Below are 24,387 nucleotides of genomic sequence, written 5' to 3' on the forward strand. Positions count from 1 at the left end.
TCATTGGGAAGTAGAATTTCTAACTCTCTGAGCTGGTATTTAATCTCTAATTTCAGCACACCTTTCCCCCAGAATTCTAAAGTGACTTCATGTTTTCCCCAACTGACAAATCTCTGGCCTACGTTGCACACCACAGAAAAACTATATCTCCCACTGCTCTCTAGACTCCCACTCTGCCTCTCATTTCACTCCTCGGTCTCAGCCTCCTTTATAGTTACCACCTTGGAAAGGCTCCCATGTGATATTGAAAAGTTATTTCACCTTCCCAAACTTTTATTTTCATATCCATTAAATAGGAGGCTGTTGATGGGTGGGGCTGTGTTCCCTCCCTGCTATTTACCTGGGACCAAACTATGGTGGAGGTAATGAAGATAATGGCGACCTCCTTCAGAAGGTCCCATGCATGCACTGCTGCACTCAGTACCCTCAACCCTGTAGCAGGCCACCGTCAACCCATGCTTCCACCAGAGTCTCCTGGACACTTATGGGCAAGGCTGGGTCAGTCTCTTGTGGGGTCACTGCTCCTTTTTCCTGGGTCTTGGTGCACACAAGGCTCTGTCTGTGCCCTCAAAGAGTCTGTTTCCCAGTCCTTCAGACTTAGATTGAAGAAAGATATCAGTCCTTCAGACTTAGACTGAAGAAAGTAGGGAAAACCACTAGACCATTCAGATATGACCTAAATCAAATCCCTTACAATTATACAGTGGAAGTGAGAAATAGATTCAAGGAATTAGATCTGATAGACAGAGTGCCTTAAGAAATATGGATGAAGATTCATGACATGGTACAGGAGGCAGGGATCAAGAACATCCCCAAGAAAAAGAAATGCAAAAAGGCAAAATGGTTGTCACAGCTATTTCACAAATAGCTGTAAAAAGAAGAGAAGTGAAAGACAAAGGAGAAAAGGAAAGATATACCCACTTGAATGCAGAGTTTCAAACAATAGCAAGGAGAAATAAGAAAGTCTTCCTCAGTGATCAATGAAAAGAAATAGAGGAAAACAATAGAATGGGAAAGACTAGAGATCTCTTCAAGAAAATTAGAGATACCAAGGGAACATTTCATGCAAAGACGGGCACAATAAAGGACAGCAATGGTATGGACCTAACAGAAGCAGAAGATATTAAGAAGAGGTAGCAAGAATACACAGAAGAACTATACAAAAAAGATCCTTATGACCCAGATACTCATGATGGTGTGATCACTTACCTAGTCAGACATCCTGGAAAGCGAGTCAAATGGGCTTTAGGAAGCATCACTACAAACAAAGCTAGTGGAGGTGATAGAACTCCAGCTGAGCTATTTCAAATCCTAAAAGATGATGCTGTGAAAGTGCTGCACTGAATATGCCAGCAAATTTGGAAAACTCAGCAGTGGCCACAGGACTGGAAAAGGTCAGTTTTAATTCCAGTTCCAAAGAAGGGCAATGACAAAGAATGCCTACACTCTAGTAAAATAATACTCAAAATTGTCCAAGCCAGGTATGTGAACCATGAATTTCCAGATGTTCAAGCTGGTTTTAGAAAAGGCAGAGGAGCCAGAGATCAAATTGCCAACATCCATTGGATCATTATAAAAGCAAGAGAGTTCCAGAAAAACATCTACTTCTGCTTTTTTGACTACGCCAAAGCCTTTGACTTTTTGGATCACAACAAACTGTGTAAAATTCTTAAAGAGATGGGAATAAAAGACCACCTAGCTTGCCTCTTGAGAAATCTGTATGCAGGTCAGGAAACAACAGTTAAAACTGGACATGAAACAACAGACTGGTTCCAAATAGGAAAAGGAGTATGTCAAAGCTGTATATTGTCACCCTGCTTATTTAACTTACATGCAGAGTACATCATGAGGAATGCTTATCTCGATGAAGCACAAGCTGGAATCAAGATTTCTGGGAGAAATATCAGTAGCCTCAGATATGAAGATGACACCACCCTTATGGCAGAAAGTGAAAAAGAGCTAAAGAGCCTCTTGATGAAAGTGAAAGAGGAGAATGAAAAAGTTGGCTTAAAACTCAACATTCAGAAAGGTAAAATCATGGCATCTGGTCCCATTACTTCATGGCAAATAGATGGGGAAACAGTGGAAACACTGACAGACTTTATTTTGGGGGGGGGGCTCCAAAATCACTGGATATGGTGACTTCAGCCATGAAATTAAAAGACGCTTGCTCCTGGGAAGAAAAGTTACGACCAAACTAGACAGCATATTAAAAAGCAGAGACGTTACTTTGCCAACAAATGTTTGTCTACTCAAGGCTATGGTTTTTCCAGTAGTCATGTATGGATATGAGAGTTGGACTATAAAGAAAGTTGAGTGCCAAGGAATTGATGCTTTTGAACTGTGGTGTTGGAGAAAAGTCTTGAGAATCCCTTGGACAGCAAGGAGATCCAACCAGTTCATCCTAAAGGAAATCAGTCCTGAATATTCATTAGAAGGACTGATGCTGACGTTGAAATTCCACACTTTGGCCACATAATGTGAAGAACTGACTCATCTGAAAAGACGCTAATGCTGGAAAAGATTGAAGGCAGGAGGAGAAGGAGAGAACAACCAAGGATGAGATGGTTGGATGGCATCACCGACTCAGTGGACATGAGCTTGAATAAACTCCAGGAGTTGATGTTGAACCAGGAAGCCTGGCATGCTGCAGTCCACGGGATAACAAAGAGTTGGACACAATTGAGCAAATGAACTGAACTGAAATAGGATGCTAATATTAAACAATTGCTCAGCTTCCAGTCTGTTTTAATCTAAAAGAACTCCTTTGGTTTGTCCACCTATGTCATTCTCCCTCTCCACTGCCTTCAGTCCCCTGGAACTCTGTCATTACCTCTTCCCACTGTCTCACTTGGCCCTCTTTCTTATCTCATTCTTCTTACCTAGACTCTTTAATTCCACATTATGGTTTCTGAGAGTGGGTATGTGTTGATCATACAGCTTTTCTATATTTGATTCTGGAACCCAAATCCCAGAATTAAATATGATAAATAGTTTATATTCTGAACAAAATTCTCTACACCATAGGAATTTCTGAGGTTGAAAATTATATTTACTACTGGTTTATGATCTTCCCTTCAGTCACTCTTCACCTCTAGCATTTTCAGTAACTAATCTTCATGAGACATGTAAACAGGAGTTATGATATGTGCAGCTTTACCCAAGTCTAAGATAGCTTTTTTTAGTAGGCTCATTAGAAGTAGAACTTCCTTCTCCTTTCATAATATCTCATAATCTCTACCTACATTTTGCTCTTTCCTATCAACAAATAATAGCTCCATCCTTCACCATTTCCCCGAGCTTGCTCAAACTCATATCCATTGAGTTGGAGATGCCATCTGAACATCTCATCCTCTGTCACCCGCTTCTCCTCCTGCCCTCAATCTTTCCCAGCATTGGAGTCTTTTCTAAAGACTCAGCTCTTCATATCAGGTAGCCACAATATTGGATCTTCAGCTTCAGCAACAGTCCTCCCAATGAATATTCAGGATTGACTTCCTTTAAGATTAACCGGTTTGATCTCCTTGTTGTCCAAGGGACTCTCAAGACTCTTCTCCAAGAGCACAGTTCAAAAGCATCAATTCTACAGCACTCAGCCTTCTTTATGGTTCAATTCTCACATCCAAACATGACTTCTGAAAAATCATAGCTTTGACTCTATGGACCTTTGTTGGTAAAGTAATGTCTCTGCTTTTTAATACATTGTATAGGGTTGTCAAAGCTTTTCTTCCAAGAAGCAAGCGTCTTTTAATTTCATGGCTGCAGTCACCCTCTGCAGTGATTTTGGAGCCCCCCAAAATAAAGTCTGTCAGTATTTCCACTGTTTCCCCATCTATTTGCTGTCAAATGATGGGACCGGATGCCATGATCTTATTTCTCTGAATGTTGAGCTTTAAGGCAACTTTTTCACTCTCTTCTTTCACTTTCATCAAGAGGATTTTCAGTTCTTTTTCACTTTCTGCCATAAGGGTGAGGTTATCTGCATATCTGAGGTTATTCATATTTCTCCCGGCAGTCTTGATTCAAACTCGTGCTCATCCAGCCCAGCATTTCTCATGATGTACTCTGCATATAAGTTAAATAAGCATATAAGTTAAATAAGGTGACAATATTCAGCCTTGTCGCACTTTTTTTCCCCAATTTTGAACCAGTTTTTTACTCTTTGTCGGTTCTAACTGCTGCTTCTTGACCTGCATACAGGTTTCTCAGGAGGCAGGTCAGGTGGTCTGCTATTCCAATCTCTTGAGGAACTTTCCACATTTTGTTCTACTCCACACAGCCAAAGGCTTTAGCATAGGTAATGAAGCAGAAGTGGGTATTTTTCTGGAATTCTCTTGCTTTTTCTATGATTCAATGGATGTTGGCAATTTGATCTCTGGTTCCTCTGCCTTTTCTAAATCCAGCTTTTACATCTGGAAGTTCTAGGTCCACATACTGTTGAAACTTAGCTTAGAGAATTTTGAGCATGACCTTGATAGCATGAGAAATGACTGCAATTGTAAGTAGTTTGAAATTCTTTGGAGTTGCCCTTCTTTGGGATTGGAATGAAAACTGACATTTTCCAGGCCTGTAGCCAGTGCTGAGTTTTCCAAATTTGCTGGCATATTCAGTGCAGCACTTTCACAACATCATCCTTTATGATTTGAAATAGCTCAGCTAGAATTCCATCACCTCCACTAGCTTTGTTCGTTGTGCTGTTTCCTAAGGCTCACTAGACTTCTCACTCCAGGATGTCTGGTTGTAGGTGACTGATCACACCTTTTGGTTATCCAGATCATTTTTGTATAGTTCTTCTGTTATTCTTGCCACTTTTCTTAATATCTTCTGTTTCTGTTAGGTCCATACCATTTCTGTCCTTTATTGTGCCCACCTTTGCATGAAATGCTCCCTTGGTATTTTTATTTTCTTGAAGAGAACTCTAATCTTTCCCATTCTATTTTTTCCCTCTATGTCTTTGCATTGTTCACTTAGAAATGTTTTGTTATTTCTCCTTGCTCCTCTTTAGAACTCTCCATTCAGATGGGTATATCTTTCCTTTTCTCCTTTGCCTTTCACTTCTCTTCTTTCCTCAGCTATTTGTAAGGCTTCTTCACACAACCATTTTGCCTTTTTGCATTTCTTTTTCCTGGGCATGGTTTTGATCACTGCCTCCTGTACAATGTTACAAACCTCTGTCCATAGTTCCTCAGGCACTCTATCTGTCAAATCTAATCCTTTGAATCTATTTCTCACTTCCACTGTATAATTGTAAGGGAATCGATTTAGGTCATACCTGAATGACCTAGTGGTTTTCCCTACTTTCTTCGATTTAAGTCTGATAGTTGCAATAAGGAGTTCATGATCTGAGCCACAGTCAGATCCCAGTCTTCTTTTTTTCTGACTGTATAGAGTTTCTCCATCTTTGGCTGCAAATAATATGATCAATCTGATTTCAATATTGACCATCTGATGATGTCCATGTGTAAAGTCATCCCTTTTGTTGTTGGAAGTGTTTCTATGCTATGACCAGTGCATTCTCTGGGCAAAACGTTGTTAGCCTTTACCCTGCTTCATTTTGGACTCCAAAGCCAAATTTGCCTGTTACACCAAGTATCTCACAACTTCCTACTTTTGCATTCCAGTCTCCTATGATAAAAAGGACATCTTTTTTGGTGTTAGTTCTAGAAGTTCTTGTAGGTCTTAGAACTATTCAACTTCAGTTTCTTTAGCATTAGTGGTTGAGGCATAGACTTGGATTACTATGATACTGAATATTCTGTCATTTTTGAGATTGCACCCATATACTGCATTTCAAACTCTTTTGTTGACTATGAGGGTTACTCCATTTCATCTAAGGGATTCTTGCCCACATTCTTGCCCATTTGAATTAAATTCGCTCTTTCCAGTCCATTTTAGTTCACTGATTTCTAAAATGTCAATGTTCACTCACCATCTCCTGTTTGACCACTTCCAATTTATCTTGATTCATGGACCTAACATTCCAGGTTCCTATGCAGTATTGCTCTTTACAGCATCAGACTTTATTTTCACCACCAGACATATTCACAACTGGACTTTTTTTTTTTTCCACTTTGGGCCATACTTTTCATTTCTTCTGGAGCTACATCTCTACTCTTCTCCAGTAGTATATTGGGCACCTACTGTCCTGTGGACTTCATCTTTCAATGTCATATCTTTTTATCTTTTCATATTGTCCACGGGGTCCTCAAGACAAGAATCCTGAAGTGATTTGCCATTCCCTTCCCCAGTGGACAACATTTTGTCAGAACTCCCCACCATCCGTCTTGGGTGGCCCCACATGGCATGCCTCATAGTTTCATTGAATTAGACAAAACTGTGATCCACGTGATCAGTTTGGTTTTCTGTGATTGTGGTTTGCATTCTATCTGCCCTCTGATGGATAAGGATAAATGCTTGTGGAAGCTTCCTGGTGGGAGATAGTGACCGTGGTGAAAACTGTGTCTTGCTCTGATGCGCAAGGTCATGCTCAGCAAATCTTTAATCCAATTTTCTGCTGATGGGTGGACCTAAGGCCAAACTCTGGTAGAGGTAATGGCAAACTCCTCCAGGACTTATGCCAGCATGCTGCATATCCCAGGACTATTGCACTCAGTGTCTCTGGCTTGGGGCAGGCCAATGTGGACCCACACCTCTGCCAGAGACTCCCATATACTCACAGGCAAGTCTGGATCAGTCTCTTGTGGGATCAGTGCTCTTTTCTCCTGGGTTCTGGTGCACACAATGTTTTGTTTGTGCCTTCCAAGAGTCTGTTTACCCAGTCCTGTGGGAGTTCTGTAATCAAATCCCACTGGCCTTCAAAGGTATATTCCCTGGGGGTTCTTAGCTGCTCTGCCAGATCCCCAGGTTGGGAAATTTCTTGTGGGCCCCAGAACTTTCACAGTGAGAAAGAACTGTTGTTAAATTTGTTATACCATAACTCCTTTGATTCTCCAGTTTGTGGGTCGTATGCTCAGTTGCTCTATTCAGTTCAGTCACAATCATGTTCAGCTCTTTGCAAACCCATGAACTGCAGCACATCAGACTTCCCTGTCCATCACCAACTCCTGGAGCTTACTCAAACTCATGTTCATGAAGTCAGTGATAGCATCCAACCATCTTATCCTTTATTGTCCCCTTCTCCTCCTGACTTCAATCTTTCCCAGCTTCAGGGTCTTTTCACATGAGTCAGTTCTTCACATCAGGTGGCCAAAGTATTGGAGCTTCAGCTTCAGCATCAGTCCTTCCAGCAAATATTCAGGACTGATTTCCTTTAGGATTGACTGGTTTGATTTCCTTGCAGTCCAAGAAACTCAAGAGTCTTCTCCAACACCACAGTTCAAAAGTATCAATTCTTTGGTGCTCAGTTTTCTTTATAGTCCAGCTTTGACATCCTTATATGACTACTAGAAAAATCACTGCTTTGAATAGATGCACCTTTGTCAGCAAAGTAATGTCTCTGCTTTTTAATATGCTGTCTAGGCTGGTCACAGGATTTCTTACAAGGAGCAAGTGTTTTAATTTCATGGTTGAAATCACCATCTGCAGTGATTATGGAGCCCAAGAAAATAGTCTCTCACTGTTTCTATTATTTCCTCATCTATTTGCCATGAAGCGATGGGACCAGATGCCATGATCTTTGTTTTCTGAATGTTGAGTCTTAAGCCAACTTTTTCACTCTCCTCTTTCACTTTCGTCAATAGGCTTTTTAGTTCCTCTTCAACTTCTTCCTTAAGGGTGGTGTCATCTGCATATCTGAGGCTCTGTAGTGTGGCTAATGGTGATCTCCTCCAAGAGGACTTATGCCACACACTGCAACTCCCAGGACTGCTGCTGCCAAAGTCCTTGTCACCATGACAGGCCACTACTTACCCCCACTACCTCCACAGGAGACACTCAAATACTGAAAGGCAGGTCTGGCTCAGTCAGCTGTGCAGGTCACTGTCCCTGCCCTAGATCCTGGTGCACACAGGTTTCCTTTGCATGCTCCAAGTGTCTCTGGAGGGGAGGAGGTTTAAATGCAATTGTCTCACTCTTGCCGTCTTGTTTCAGATTCTCCTTTGCCCTTGGACATGAGGTATCTCTTTTTTGTGGGATCCAATATTCTGTCTATGCTTTTTCAGCAGCTCGTTGAAATATTGGTGTTCTTGACAGAGAAGATAAATGTGCATTCTTCTACTCCGCCATCTTATGGGTATGAGATGGCAAATAGAAAGGGAAATAGAAATGGAAACAGTGAGATATTTTTGTGTGTGTGCTCCAAAATTGCTGCATACTGTGACTGCAGCCATGAAATTAAAAGGTGCTTGCTCCTTTGAAGGAAAGCTATGACAGGCTTGTACAGCATATTACAAAAAAAAGAGATATCACTTTGCCAACTAAGGTCCACATAGTCAAAGCTTTGGTTTTTCCAGTAGTCATGTACAGATAAAAGAGTTGGACCACAAAGAAGGTTGAGCATCAAAGAATTGACGCTTTTGAATTGTGGTGTTGGAGAAGACTCTTGAGAGTTCCTTGGACTACAAGGAGATCAAGCCAGTCAATCATAAAGGATATTCACCCTGAATATTCATTAAGAGGAAAGATGCTGAATCTGATCGTCTGATAATTTGACCACATAATGTGAAGACCTGATGCATTGGGAAAAAAAAAAAAAAAAAAACCTGATGATGGGAAAGATTGAAGGCAAAAGGAGAGGAGGCAGCAGAGGATGAGATGGTTAGATAATATCATCAACTCAATGGACATGAATGTGACCAAAATTCAGGAAATAGTGAAGTAGAGGGAAGACTGGCATGCTGTAAGTCCCTGGGATTACAAGAAGTCAGACACGATTGAGTGACTGAACAACAACAAATGCTAGCCATTGTTTCTTGAGGCTCACCTGCCCCAACTGTGACATGGGAGCCTTTTCACACCAGTCATTTGTGAATCCTTTCAACACACCTTTATCATTGAGCTTCCCTTTACCTTATGGCATGCAGAGTTCCCAATAATAGCAAGGAGAGATAAGAAAGCCTTCCTCAGCGATCAAAGTAAAGAAATAGAGGAAAACAGTAGAATGGGAAAGACTAGAGCTCACTTCAAGAAAATTAGAGATACCAAGGGAACACTTCATGCAAAGATGGGCTTGATAAAAGACAGAAATTGTATGGATCTAACAGAAGCAGAAGATATTAAGAAGAGGTGGCACAAATACACAGAAGAACAGTACAAAAAGGATCTTCACAACTAAGATAATCAAGATGGTGTGATCACTCACCTAGAGCCAGACATCCTGGAATGTGAAGTCAAGTGAGCCTTGGAAAGCATCACTACGAACAAAGCTAGTGGAGGTGATGGAATTCCAGTTGAGCTATTTCAAGTCCTGAAAGATGATGCTGTGAAAGTGCTACACTCAATATGCCAGCAAATTTGGAAAATTCATCAGTGGTCACAGCACTGGAAAAAGTCAGTTTTCATTCCAATCCCTAAGAAAGGCAATACCAAAGAATGCTCAAACTACCACACAATGCACTCATCTCACATGCTATAAAAGTAATGCTCAAATTTCACCAAGCCAGGCTTCAGGAATACGTGAACCATGAACTTCCAGATGTTCAAGCTGGTTTTAGAAAAGGCAGAGGAACCAGAGATCAAATTGCCAACACCCATTAGAACATCAAAAAAGTAAGAAAGTTCCAGAAAAACATCTATTTCTGCTTTATTAACTATGCCATAGCCTTTGACTGTGTGGATCACAATAAACTGTGGAAAATTCTGAAAGAGATGGGAATACAAGACCACTTGACCTGCCTCTTGAGAAACCTATATGTAGTTCAGGAAGCAACAGTTAGAACTGGACATGGAACAACAGACTGATTCCAAATAGGAAAAGGAGTACATCAAGGCTGTATATTGTCACCCTGCTTATTTAACTTAATGCAGAGTACATTATGAGAAACGCTGGGCTTGAAGAAGCACAAGCTGGAATCAAGATTGCCAGGAGAAACATCAATAACCTCAGATATGCAGATGACACCACCCTTATGGCAGAAAGTGAAGAGGAACTAAAAAGCCTCTTGATGAAAGTGAAAGAGGAGAGTGAAAAAGTTAGCTTAAAGCTCAACATTCAGAAAAAAAAGACCATGGCATCTGGTCCCATCACTTCATGGGAAATAGATGGGGAAGCGGTGAAAAGAGTGTCAGATTTTATTTTTTGGGCTCCAAAATCACTGTTGATGGTGATTGCAGCCATCAAATTAAAAGACGCTTACTCCTTGGAAGGAAAGTTATGACCAAACTAGATAGCATATTGAAAAGCAGAGACATTACTTTGCCAACAAAGGTCTATCTAATCAAGGCTATGGTTTTTCCAGTGATCATGTATGGATGTGAGAGTTGGACTGTGAAGAAAGCTGAGCACCAAAGAATTGATGCTTTTGAACTGTGATGTTGGAGAAGACTCTTGAGGGTCCCTTGGACTGCAAGGAGATCCAACTAGTCCATTCTAAAGGAGATCATTCCTGGGTGTTCTTTGGAAAGACTGATGCTAAAGCTGAAATTCCAATATTTTGGCCACCTCATGTGAAGAGTTGACTCATTGGAAAAGACTTTGATGCTGGGAGGGATTAGGGGCAGGAGGAGAAGGGGACGACAAAGGATGAGATGGCTGGATGGCATCACCAACTCGATGAACATGAGTTTGGGTTAACTCAGGGAGTTGGTGATGGACAGGGAGGCCTGGTGTGCTACGGTTCATGGGGTCACAAAGAGTTGGACATGACTCAGCAAGTGAACTGAACTAAACTGAATTGATGGCAAAGTTGTTCCAGACTCTTGAAGAATCTTTCTGCCCCAACTAGAAATCAGCCATTTCTTCAAGGTCCTTTGGTGCCTTTAGTGTGAAAATATGTCAAAGCCATAATGTGAGCACTAAGTCTTGGTTTTGTGGCTTTTTAAGTGGTCAGGACATTTTTTAATCCTAAATATTATGATTTTTTAATTATGCTTGCAATTCAAGTTTAAGATTACAGAGTCTAATATTACATCTATCTCGCATCACCTTCTCTAGACAGAAAATCTTGGTTCCAAGTGAATTAACACAACTATATAATCACCTAAACTATATACTATCCACCCGTCACACTGTATCCTATATTTCAGTAGCCTATACAAACATGATAGTCTTACAATAACAGTAATAACTCTACCACCAGAAATAAGTTTTTGACAGGGATCCACTGAGAACAAGCCATTCTCTAAGGAACTCATAAGTAGAAGGAAAAGAAAAAGAAAAGGAACTGCAGTGTTCTGGGTATGAGTAAAGTGAATCTCTGCACAATACCAGACAAGGGAGACTTTCTTCTACTCTAACAGTAAGGAATGCTATCTGGAGAAACAAGCTGCTCAGCTGACCCTCATAGTTAGAAAATCATCCAAATAAAGAGAGTGAAATTATGTTAAAAATGCTCAGCAACTCTTCAAATACAATTACCTCAGCATAACTATAGTTAGATCAATTTGAAAAATGATATTTCAGCAGAAGCAAAAAAAAAAAAAAAGTTTTAAATAAGAACTCAAAAGCATGTCACCATGCAGTTGTGTACATCATTTCATTTATTCCAAGGTATATTCTTTCTCACAAATCACATCTATGAAATCTGAGTGGATCCTGCTAGTGATATTATCTCATAATAACAATTTTCATTTATGTTTCAGCTAGGGTATAAATTATGATTTATCTTACAACTTACAGAAACAATGATTTGATCAAATGTGATGATCATTTGATGAAATATGATGAGATTGACTACTAGACTGACAAGTTGAGTTTCAGGGTTCCTGGATACTTATTCCAAATGGAAAAGGAGACATGGTCAGGGCTCACAAGATATTCTGATATGACCTGTTAAGAACACAAGCAAAAAAATGCTCAACTTAAGAGATATTTGTACACTATGTACATAGCAGCATTATTCACAACAGCTAAAATGTGAATTAACCCAGGTATCTGTTGAGAGATGAACAGGTAAACAAAACAACATTTAAAAGGAAAAAAATTCTAATACAGACCACCACATGAATGAATTATGAGGACATAATGCTAGGTGGAGTAGGCCATTCACAAAATGACAAATGATTTCATTTCTATGAGGTACCTAGAGTAGACAGATTCATATAGACAGAAAGTAGAATGGTGGTTGGCAGGGCCTGAGGGAGAAAGGATTGGGGAAAGTGGTTTAATGGGCACAGACTTCTAGTTTTTCAAGATGAAAAGAATTCTAAGAATTGGCTGCATAAATGTGAATGTACTTAATACTACTAAACTATATGTGTAAAAATGGCTAATGCAGTAAATTTTCCAAGACTTATTTTACCGCAATTTAAAAAAAAATAAATTTACCTACAGATGGGAGTTGGGGACAAAAGGGAAATGTTTTAGCAGAAATTGTGAGACTAAAGAGATGTAATATTAATAGATAAAAAGGAGGGAAAGAATAAAAGGATGGACAGAAAAAAAAGATTAAAAAATGAAAACTCACCAGCGTCTCCAAAACCATAATGCAAGGCATATCAAAAGGATCAAGGAGGGTATTATTATTGCCACAAGTATCAAGCCAATGGATGTGGGGTGTCCTGGCAATTGGGAGAAGACAAAGGAATGTCACTTCAAACCCATTCTCTAGTTCTCCAAGCCTTCTTACCCATCTGAGTGTCTGCACCATCATTAACTGCTTCTGATGCATGGGCATCTCTGGTTCCCTTTCTCATATTCCCAGAGGTCTTATACGCACAGCCACCCTTAATCTTTCCTTCTTGCTGAATCCCACCGAGACTACAGTGGGACTACTACTGTAGTAGTGAAGACTACTTCATTTTTATCTATTGTACAGCTTAGATCAGCTATTTTCATACCTCTGGCACTGTAGTCCTAGAAATAAATCTCAAACTCTGTCTCTCTGACTCTCTCTCTTTCTGTCTCCCTGATTCTCTTTCCTCCCCGCCTATCCTCTCTCCATGCCTGTCTTCCTCCCTCCATCCTTCCCTCACCCATCAAATCCCTCCCCTTCCTGTGTCCTCCTCTCTGTTCTTGAGGGCCATTTCCTCCCATTCCCAGTTGGGCCCCAGTTCCTTCTTACCCCAGTACAGGATGATGTCCTGGTCTCCTAGACTGCTGTGCTTCACTCGGCAATTCAGGCCAGCTGCCTCCCCAGCTGCCACATTTAGGGTTACTCGGAGATACCAAGTCCAGTCTGCATTGGGCATGAGGTCTCCTTGCTGAGTGCCAGGCTGCTCCTGCTCGCCCCTCATCCACATCACCCGCACAGGTTTTGGGTAGAATCCTGAGACGTGGCACACCAGCAGTAGGCGGCCAGGCCCAGGAGTGGGGCCACTGGACAGCCAGGCTTCAGGCTTCACTGGGGTAGGAAGAAGCAGTAAGAATGTCAGATTATGCCTCTAATCCAGAGCATGGGGACTCAGAAACCCACAAATTTGGACAGTTTCCTCTTCCACTCCTATGGGCACCAACTGACTTATTGATTAATCGTTTCTCTATTTAGGTACTTCTCACTTTTGAATTTTTTAAATTTTTTTTAATTTTATTTTTTAACTTTACAATACTGTGTTGGTTTTGCCATATATCAAAATGAATTTAAAGAAAGTTGTGAGAGGAGAAATAGAAACATCTTGGGGAGAGCATGAGACTAACCTTGCCTCTGCAGTTCTGCCTTCCCTGCATCGAGGACACCCAGAAGATATCGAGGACAGGTTTCTGAGAGAAGTCTCTCAATGATATCAGAGATGCCTTGATACTGAGTCGTGAGTGCACAAAACTTCTGCCCCCTGCTGCCGCTGTCTGGTGCAGGCACACAAGAATGATTCTGGATACTCACAAAATCCAGTCCTCCTAAAGCTCCTCTCAAAGAGCTTTCTATGGCCTCCCCAGAATGCAGCTCACAGCCTGCTGTGACCTGGATCACAAAGGGGTCTGTGTAAAAGAAAACTGAGACAAGTTATTAAAAAGCAAACAGGAAAGAAAGAGACGAGAAAAAGGCATAGGATTTTTTACTTTAGTGGCAACAAGTTGAGAGGTGAAATTATTGACATAAAACCAATTACAGTATTCAGGACTTTTCAGAAAGAGCACTGGGGAGAGGTATGCATATCATCAATGGTGGGGTTAGGCTGTTTTAAGGATGTAGAGGGGGCAAGAGGGGAGAGGGGCAACGTGTGATGGAGTCAGAAGTGCAGCATTCCACGGTGAAGAGAATGGTTACATGCAGAGAAGGGATCAGGCAGAAGATGCTTGAGGACATCAATTGGAGGAGTAGGAAGTCACACTTAAGTTCAGTCAAGCACAGAGTAGGAAAAGGAGATTCTTCCTTGGGGTTTTAGAGAAGCAAGTTACATAGACGCAAACAAGAAATAACCACAAGAGTAGTCATGTACACAGAAGAGAGCAAGAAACAGGAAGAATCTCAGATACCAGATGGAGGTATGGAGTCGGGGTTGAAGGCTACTCTGCACAATTGTGTACATGCAGTTGGATAAAGAGGGGGGAAAGGGACCATCATCAGAGGGAGCAGTAGCCTGACACAAGAGAAAGAAAAGTCATTGAGAGTCTTTCCAGATCAGAGGACTATACTCACATTCCAACTGGAACTCATTGACACGGTCCTGCACTTCCCGAGTGAATCCAATGAAGTAGGCTCGGAAGAGGTCCACCAGCTCAGTCACCTCATCATCACTAAAGTTGCCCTTCGACCAGGGCTTCAGGAAAATGGCAGTGCCCGAGTCACTCTCCCAGCCATGAATCTGCAAGTCATCCAACCAGCCTGAGCCTTGATTTTGAGCCCATGTGCTATTGACAAAGGTTGAAATCTGCATGAGATGGAAGGAGGTTGGCCCCTGGAACACTGTAGTGGTGGAAAGATAAGAAGAATGAGGGGGAAATGTGGAATCAGGATAGTATGAAAAAGAACCCAGAGTCTGAACAACAATACAGAACTTGAAATGGTCCCCTGTCCCCAAAGCTTCTGGCTCCATCCCCAGCCTCCAGAATAGGGGAAACGGCTGGAGACAGCAGAGCCCAGACCCTTAGTGATAGGTGCAGCATGCTTTTATCCAGAACCCCTATACCTGTGCTGGGAGCAGCCAGAGTTATTCTTACCATCCTCATTGTCACCACCTGGGAGGATAACTCCAAGTAACAGAAATGGTAGAAGCAGCATTTCACTGGGAAGTAGAACTTCTGACTCTCAGAGCTGGTATTTGATCTCTAATTTCAGCATTTTTTTTTTCAGTACTCTAAATTGACTTCCTCTCTTCCCCAACTGACAAATCTTTGACCCACATTGCACATCTCAGAAAAACTGTGCCTCCCACAGCTCTGAACTCCCACTCCATCTCATTTCCATTCTTTGGTCTTCATCTCTTTTATACATTCTACCCTGGAAAAGCTCCCTTGTGATGCTGAAGAGTTATTTCACCTTCCTCATCCTTTATTGCCACATCTATTCAATAACAAGGTAATACTAAACAATTGCTCAACTTCCAGTCTCTCTTAATCTAGAAGTATTCCTTTGGTTTGTCCACCTATCTCATTCTCTCACACAGCAAATATAACACTGACAAGTGATGTAGCAGTAACAGAGAGGTAGTGCAGGTGGTCTTGGAGAGAATACCAAATGGATCAGTGTGAGTGGCCACAGTACCTTGGTGTACATTCACAGAGAGACCTCCTCTGAGAATGGAGACATACCATAGAAAGGGAGATTCTGAGAATCCTAGCCCCATTTCAAGGAGTCAGACACTGGAAAAGTGAACCAATGCTCTCTATACCATTTATTTATTTTTTTGTTTTACTGTCTGCAAAATATATTCATATATTTTATTTATTTTTTTTAATTTTTTTAAATTTTATTTTATTTTTAAACTTTACAATATTGTATTAGTTTTGCCAAATATCAAAATGAATCCACCACAGGTATACCCGCGTTCCCCATCCTGAACCCTCCACCCTCCTCCCTCCCCTCCCCTCCCTCTGGGTCGTCCCAGTGCACCAGCCCCAAGCATCCAGTACTGTGCATCTCCTGCTTGGCTAATACTTGGCTAAAGGTACTGACAGACTCACTGGAACATGAAGATGATGTCCAGGAAGTACGGTGCTCAGAGCTTGATTTTCACTCCGCACTAATACTACAAAGGCTGCTCTCTCAATGGCCCTTGGTACCAAAGTGAAAACCTGAGTGGAAACAAATTATTTCAACATCTCAATTACTCCAATCAAGAGGATCAGTAAACAAGATCTTGCCTTTATTGGTGAAAATTAGACTGAGATGGTAGAGATAAAAAGATGAAAATTTACCTCTGATTTCCTTAAGTTCCCTACAAAAATAAATACAACAAGTACCTTAAACTCTACTCCAAAAGTAAGGAAGACACACACCTCAGGTCCAGAAGTAAGATTTCGGCAAACACCAGAGTTCCTTCCACTGAAGTACAAGGCAGTTGCCCAAGTGAGCTGGTATCTAATGGTTGCCTGAGGACAGCTACTGAGCAATCCTATACAGTCTGAGTGGTGGTCACAGTATCTAAAGAGTATTAAAACTACATAAGCATGGAGTATGGATGTGAGAATTTCCTGAACAGATGAAAACGTTTAAGCCATGTAAGAAAACTAAAACCAACTTATTTCACAAAAGTAAGTGAAACCCAAGCCAGGTTTGTTTTGTAAATGGCTCTGACAATCATAAAAGAAACAGAAGTCAACCACATAAAAATGGCAAGAAAAACTTCTACTGTAGTAACCAATCATTGTAAAAAGTAATAACTTCCTCATTTTTGCTCTGTAAGTCATTCTGTAATTTCATGCCCCTGAATTTCACATCAATCTTTTAATTTGGAATCTCCCCATTTGTGAACTGCTTTCATATCCACAAGAAACTCTTACTAAATATTACTCACTGATTTGGTGGTTTTAATTTTTCCATTTCTGGATTTTGGGCATGTTGATAAACTAAACAAAGGAAACTCAAGCAACGTGTAACCTGTGCTATAACTTTTGTTTTTAATGTTGTAATTTAAACCATGTGCCAAAAGTTAACCTCTAGATGTCCAAGCTGGATTTAGAAAAGGTAGGGGAAGCGGAGATCAAATTGTTAACATCTGCTGGGACATAGATAAAGGAAGGGAACTCCAAACAAACAACAACAACAAAAAAAAGAATATTAAAACTACATACATATGGAGTATGGATGTGAGAATTTCCTTCTGCATCACTGAAGATTTCCCTTGTGGCTCAGCTAGTAAAGAATCCACCTGCAATGCAGGAGACTTGGGTTCGATCCCTGGGTTGGGAGGATCCCCTGGAGAAGGGAAAAGCTACCCTCTCCAGTATTTTGGTCTAGAGAATTCCATGGACTGTATAGTCCATTGGGTGGCAAAGGGCCTGACACAGCTGAGCGACTTTCACTTTCTACTTCATTGACTATGCTAAAACCTTTGTGTGGATCACAACAATTTTTTGAAAATTCTTCAAGAGTTGGTTTGAGAAACCTGTATGCAGGTCAAGGAGCAACAGTTAGAACTGGACATGGGACAACAAACTGGTGAAAACTGGGAAAGGAGTACATCAAGGCTGTATATTGTCAACCTGCTTATTTAGCTTCTATACAGAGTACATCATACAAAAAGCCAGGCTGGACAAAGCACAAGCTGTAATCAAGATTGCCAAGAGAGATATCAATAACCTAAAATGTGCAGATGACACTACCCTTATGGAAAAAGTGAAGTGCAACTAAAGAGTCTCTTCATGAAGGTGAAATAGGAGAGTGAAAAGGCTGGCTTAAAACTCAATATTCAGAAAACTAAGATCATGGCAGCTGGTCCCATCACTTGACAGCAAATGCTGCTGCTGCTGCTGCTGCTGCTGCTGCTGCTAAGTCGCTTCAGTCATGTCCAACTCTGTGCGACCCCATGGACAGCAGCCCACCAGGCTCCCCCGTCCCTGGGATTCTCCAGGCAAGAACACTGGAGTGGGTTGCCATTTCCTTCTCAATGCATGAAAGTGAAAAGTGAAAGTGAAGTTGCTCAGGCGTGTCCGACTCTTAGCAACCCCATGGACTACAGCCCACCAGGTTCCTCCATCCATAGGATTTTCCAGGCAAGAGTACTGGAGTGGGGTGCCATTGCCTTCTCTGCGACAGCAAATAGATGGGTAAAAATGGAAACAGTGGCAGATTTCATTTTCTTGGGCTCCAAAATCACTGTGAACAATGACTGCAGCCACAAAATTAAGACACTTGCCCTTGGAAGAAAAGCAATGACAGCCCTAGACAGCATATTGAAAAGAAGAGACATCACCTTGATAACAAAGGTCTGTATTGTCAAAGTTATGGTTTTTCCAATAGTCATGTACAGATGTGAGATTTGGACCATGAAGAAAGCTGAGTGCCTAAGAACTGATGCTTTCAAACTGTGGTGCTGAAGAAGACTCTTGATAGTCCCTTGGACAGCAAAGAGATCAAACCAGTGTATCTTAAAGGAAGCCAAACTTGAATATTCATTGGAAGGATGGATGCTGAAGCTGAAGCTCCTATACTTTGGCCACCTGATGTGAAGAGTCGACTCATTGGAAAAGACCCTGATGCTGGGAAAGACTGAGGGCAAGAGGAGAAAGGGGCAACACAGGATGAGATGATTGGATAGCACCACTGATTAAATGGCCATGAGTTTGAGAAAACTCCAGATTTGTGATGAACAGGGAAACCTGGTGTGCTGCAGTCCATGGGGTCACAAAGAGTCAGATGGGACTGAGAGACTGAGCAACAACAACAATGTACGGATGTAAGATCTGGACTGTTCAGAAGGTTGAGTGACAAAGAATTGATATTTTCTAACTGAAGGGCTGAATAAGACTCTTGAGAGTTCCTTGGACTGCAAGGAGATCAAACCAGTCAGTCTTAAAGGAATTCAACCCTGAATATTCATTGGATAGACTGATGATGAAGCTGAAGCTCCAGCACTTTGGCCACCTGAAGTAAGGAGCCAATGAATTGGAAAAGACTCTGGTGCTGGGAAAGATGGAAGGCAAAAGGAGAAGGGAGTGGAAGAGGATGAGATGATTAGATAGCTTCAGTGATTCAATGGACATGAATTTGAGCAATCCCCAGAAGACCATGAAGGACACTGAAGCCTGGCATGCTGCAGTCCATGGGGTCAAAAAGACTCAACACAACTTAGCTATTAAACAACAACATCAAATCCTAGCCATTGTTTCTCTTGAGACTCAAACTGTCCCAATTATGACGTGGGAGTTTTTTCAACCCAGTCGCTTATTAATCCTTTTATCATACATTTATCATTGAGCTTCCCTTCACCTTCTGGTATGGCAAAGGTGTTCCAGACTCTTGGAGAAACTTCCTGCTCCAAACTAGAAATCAGCCATTTCTCCAAGATACTTTGGTTCCTTGTAGTGGGAAAATATTATGTGAACGCCTTAATCTGAGTTCTAAGCCTTCATTTTAGGGTTTTTTAAGTGGCCAGGACATTTTTTTTTAAGTCTTAATATTATGATTTTTTATTTATACTTGCAATTCAAGTTTAAAACTACAGGTTTACTCATTTACTCATATCAACTTTTCCACATGGGAAAATTCTAGTTTCCTGTGAATCAACACAATTATGTACTCACTTAAATCCACTATACGCTATATTCCATACTATCCACCTGTCTCACTATACACCATATCTCACTAGCCTATACACACAGATAGCTTTAGAATAACAATAAAAACACTACACACAAAACATATGATTTGGGCCAGAGATCCACCAAAAGCAAGTTCTTCTCTCAAGGTACTTATAAGTAGAAAGAAAAGAAAAACAATAAGAACCGTAGTGTTCTGGGTATGAGTAAAGTGGGTCTATGCAGGATACCAGTCAAGGGAGGGTTACTTCCACTGTAGCACGAAGGAAGGCTTTCTGGAGAAACAAGTCGCTCAGCTAACCATTATAGTCAGAAAATCATTCAGGCCAAGATGGAGACATTTGTTAAAAATGCTCATCAGCTCTGCAAATACAATTGCCTCAGCATAATTACAGTTAGTTCAATTTGAAAAATGATATTTCAGCAGAAGCAAAAAAAAGTTTTAAATAAGAAGTCAAAGGCATGTCACCATGAAGTAGTGTACATCATTTCATTTATTTCAAGGTATGTTCTTTCTCACAAATCACATCTATGAAATCTGAGTGGATCCTGCTAGTGATATTATCTCATAATAATAATTTTCATTTATGTTTCTGCTAGGGTATAAATTATGATATATCTTACAACCCACAGGAACAATGACTTGATCAAATGTGAGGATCATTTGATGAAATATGATGAGATTGACTCCTAGGCTGACAACTTGAGTTTCAGGGTTCCTGGATACTTATTCCAAATGGAAAAGGAGACATTCAGGGCTCATGAGATATTCTGATATGACCTGTTAAGAACACAAGCAAAAAACTGCTCTTCTTAAGTAATATTTGTGCACTATGTTTATAGCAGCATAATTCACAACAGGCAAAAGGTGACTGTTGAATTAACCCAAGTGTCTGTTGAGAGATCAACAGGTAAACAAAACAATCTTTAAAAGGAAAGAAATTCTAATACAGATCACCACATGAATGAATTATGAGGACATAATGCTAAATGTAATAACCATTCACAAAAGGCAAAAGATTCCACTTCTAGAGGTACCTAGAGTATAGAGATTCATATAGACTGAAAATAGAATGGTGGTTGCCATGGTCTGAGGGAGCAAGGATTGGGGAAAGTAGTTTAATGGGCATAGACTTCTAGTTTTTCAAGATGAAAAGAGTTCTAGAGATTGGCTGCATAAAATGTGAATGTACTTAAGACTACTAAACTATATGTGTAAAAATGCTAATGCAGTAAATTCTCCATGATGTATTTTACTGCAATTTTTTAAAACTAAATTTACCTACAGATGGGAGTTGGGGAAAGTTTCTAGTGGAAATATTGAGGCTAAAAAGGCATAATATTAATACATAAAATGGAGGGAAAGAATAAAAGGATGGACAGAAAAGAAAGATTAAAAAATGAAAACTCACCAGCATCTCCAAAACCATAATGCAAGGCATATCGAAAGGATCAAGGAGGGCACTATTATTGCCACAAGTATCAAACCAATGGATGTGCGGTGTCCTGGCAATTTGGAGAAGACAAAGGGATATCACTTCAAATCCATTCTCTAGTTCTCCAGGGCTTCTTGCCCATCCAAGTGTCAACACCCACTGTTACCTGCTTTTGATGATTGGACATCATTGATTCCCTTTCTCATATTCCCCAATGTCGTATTCTCACAGCCATCTACAGTCTGTTCTTCTTGCTCCATCCCACCTAGTTTATAGTCCTTCATTCCTACCTATTGTCTGCCTTAGATCAGCTATTTTCATTCCTTTGGCACTGGAGTCTCAGAAATAAATCCCAAACTCTAATTCTCTTTCTTTGTCTCTTCCTTCCTACCTTTCCCTCTGTCACTCTTTCTTCCCCTTCTCCTTCCCTCCCTCCATAGTCCATCCATCAAGTCTCTCCCATTTCTCAGGACTGCCCTCTATTCTTGAAGACCACCTCCTCCCATCCCCAGCTGGACTCCAGTTCCTTCTCACCCCAGTACAGGATGATGTCCTGGTCTCCTAGACTGCTGTGCTTCATTCAACAACTCAGCCCAGCCGCCCCCCCAGTCGCCACATCCAAGGTTACTCGGAGATACCAAGTTCAGTCAGCATTGGGCATGATGTCTCCTTGCTGAGTGCCAGGCTGCTCCTGCTCACCCCTCATCCACATCACCCGCACAGGTTTTGGGTAGAATCCTGAGACATGGCAGACCAGCAGTAGGCAGCCAGGTCCAGGAGTGGGGCCACTGGACAGCCAGGCTTCAGGCTTCACTGGGGTAGGAAGGAGGAGTAAGAATGTCAGATTATGACTCTATTCCAGAGCATGGGGACTCAGAAACCCACAAATTTGGATATTTGCCTCTTCCACTCCTATGGGAATCAGATCATTTATTGATTAAACTCCTCTGGATTCAGGTATTCTCCACTTTTGAATTTAAAGAAGGTGATAGGAGGTAAAATAGAAAAGTTTTGCGGAAAGAACAACACTAACCTTGCTTCTGCAGTTCTGCCTTCCCTGCATCGAGGACACCCAGGAGATATCGAAGACAGGTTTCTGAGAGGAGCCTCTCAATGATATCAGAGATGCCTGGATACTGAGTCGTGAGTGCACAAAACTTCTGCCCTCTGCTGCCACTGTCTGGTGCAGGCACACAGGAATGATTCTGGATCCTCACAAAATCCAGTTCTCCTAAAGCTCCTCTCAAAGAGCTTTCTATGGCCTCCCCAGAATGCAGCTCACAGCCTGCTATGTCCTGGATCACAAAGGGGTCTGTGTAAAGGAAAACTGAGACAAGTTATTAAAATGCAAACAATGAAGAAAAGGCTGAGAAAAAGGCATAGGCCTTTGGGTTTTAGTGACAAGAAAGGTCTGAGATGTGAAATTATAAGTCAAAAACCAATTTCAGTATTCAGGACTTTTCAGGAAGAAGAGCATTGGTTAGAGGTATGCCTATTGTAAACGGTGGGGATTTGCTCTTTTAAGGATGTACAGTGGGCAAGAGGGGAGAAGAGGAGCAATGTGTGATGGAGTCAGGAGGGCAGCATTCCAGGGTGAAGGGGAAGGTTACACTGAGAGAGGAGATTAGGCAGCAGATGCTTGAGGATATGAACTGGAGGATAGGGAAGTCATACTTTAGTTCATTCAGGCACACAGTAGGAAAAGGAGTTTTTCCTAGGTTTTGAAAGTGGCAAGTGACATACACGCAAAACAGGAAATGGCTACAAAGCAGGAACATCATCTATTACACAAAAGTGCAAGAAACAGGAAGAATCTGGGATACTGGGTGGAGGTAAGGAGTCAGGATTGGAGACTACTCTGGAGAGCTGTGTGCGTGTAGTTGAGTAAAGAGGGAAGGAGTAGACCATGATCAGAGGGAACAGTAGCCTCACCAAGGGAGAGAAAAGCCATTGAGAGTCTCTCCAGATCAGAGGACTGTACTCAAATTCCAACTGGAACTCACTGACATGGTCCTGCACAACCCGAGTGAATCCAATGAAGTAGACTTGGAATAGGTCCTGCAGCTCAGTCATTGCTTCATCACTAAAGTTCCCCTTGGACCAGGGCTTCAGGAAAATGGTAGTGCCCAAGTCAGAATCCCAGCCTTGAATTTGCAAATCATCCAACCAGCCTGAGCCTTGGTTTTGAGCCCAGGAGCTGTTGGCAAAGGTCCAAATATGGATGATATGGTAGGAGGTTGGCCAGTGGAACACTGTGTTGGTGGAAGGTTGAAAAGAACGAGGAAAAATGTAGAATCAGGATGGAATGAAAAAGCACCCAGAGTCTGAACAATATAGAGCCTGAAACAGTTCTCTCCCCAAGCCCTCTGGCTCCATCCCCAGCCTCCAGAATAGGGGAGAGGGCTGGAGACAGCAGAGCCCAGACCCTCAGTGGTAGGTGTGGCATGCTTTTATCCAGAACCCCTGCACCTGTGCTGGGAGCAGCCAGCGTTACTCTTACCATCCTTATTGTCACCACGTGGGAGGATAACCACCGGCAATAGAAGAGGTAGAGGCAGCCTTTCACTGGGAAGTAGAACTTCTGACTCTCAGAGCTGGTATGTAATCTCTTATTTCAGCAAACCTTTTTCTCAGTACTCTAAAGTGACTTCCTCTCTTCCCCAGCTGAAAAATCTCAGCCCCAAATTGCACGTCTCAGAAAAACTGTACCTCCCACAGCTCTAGACTCCCACTCTGCCTCTCATTTCCGTTCCTTGAACTCAGTTTCCTTTATACTTACTACCTTGGAAAACCATTTTCCAAGGTAGCAAATGATGATGAAAGGTTATTTCACCTTCCCAGTTCTTATTTCCACATCTTTGAAATAAAAGGATAATATTAAACAATTGCTTAGCTTCCCGTCTCTTTAATCTAGAATACCTTTGGCTTCTCTACCTATCTTGTTCGCCCTCCCCATGGCCTTCTCACCGCTGGCACTTTGTCATTACCTCTTCCCAACATCTCAATGGCCCTTCTTTCGTATCTCATTCTTCTTACCTGGCTTTTTAATTCCACGTTAAATTTTCTGAGTGTGCATGTGTGTTAACAATCACTGTCTTTTTTATATTTGATTCTGGGGCCCAAATCCCAGAATTAAATATAATAAATAGTTTATATTCTGACCAAAATTCTCTTACACCACAGGAATTTTTGAGGTTGAAAATTACAGATGGAGGGAGGAGCCAAATGACAAAGGAGTAGGACAGGGAGAACACTTTCTCC

The 24,387-nt window shown here is 41.4% G+C and overlaps 2 protein-coding genes across 4 annotated transcripts; both read right to left on the minus strand.

Moving 5' to 3' along the window:
* Positions 1-11,566: 11,566 nt before the first annotated feature.
* CD1B (CD1b molecule) lies at positions 11,567-16,225 on the minus strand. 3 transcript variants are annotated; one of them, XM_059883098.1, is made up of 6 exons: positions 16,115-16,225; positions 14,631-14,897; positions 13,691-13,969; positions 13,119-13,397; positions 12,522-12,615; positions 11,567-11,884 (listed from the first exon to the last, which is right to left on the minus strand). In XM_059883098.1, coding segments are annotated over exons 1-6 (942 nt in total). In that variant the 5' UTR covers positions 16,116-16,225; the 3' UTR covers positions 11,567-11,862. The 3 variants fall into 3 exon arrangements, with proteins under 3 accessions (XP_059739081.1, XP_024842776.1, NP_001039486.1); XM_024987008.2 differs by lacking the exon at positions 16,115-16,225 and adding an exon at positions 15,152-15,404 and having other exon boundaries at positions 13,691-13,837; NM_001046021.1 differs by lacking the exon at positions 16,115-16,225 and adding an exon at positions 15,152-15,212 and having other exon boundaries at positions 11,863-11,884.
* Positions 16,226-20,866: 4,641 nt separating this feature from the next.
* On the minus strand, positions 20,867-24,153 carry LOC509005 (T-cell surface glycoprotein CD1b-2-like). The gene is given in 5 exon segments (XM_059884945.1): positions 20,867-21,196; positions 21,661-21,939; positions 22,160-22,438; positions 23,103-23,378; positions 24,114-24,153. Coding segments are annotated over 5 exon segments (972 nt in total). The 3' UTR covers positions 20,867-21,098.
* Between the last annotated feature and the right edge of the window lie 234 nt (positions 24,154-24,387).

Source organism: Bos taurus, chromosome 3 (genome assembly GCF_002263795.3).
Source record: "Bos taurus isolate L1 Dominette 01449 registration number 42190680 breed Hereford chromosome 3, ARS-UCD2.0, whole genome shotgun sequence".
Taxonomy (NCBI): Eukaryota; Metazoa; Chordata; class Mammalia; order Artiodactyla; family Bovidae; genus Bos; species Bos taurus.

Bases quoted from the DNA above. Each gene is read 5' to 3' on its own strand.
- CD1B (NM_001046021.1), bottom strand. From the start codon at position 15,212: ATGCTGCTTCTACCATTTCTGTTACTTGGAGTTATCCTCCCAGGTGGT. The intron at 14,898-15,151 runs GTAAGAATAACT...CCACCACTACAG, and splicing joins AGGTGGTGACAATGAGGATG to TGTTCCAGGGGCCAACCTCC. The intron at 13,970-14,630 runs GTGAGTATAGTC...TCTTTTACACAG, and splicing joins CAATGAGTTCCAGTTGGAAT to ACCCCTTTGTGATCCAGGTC.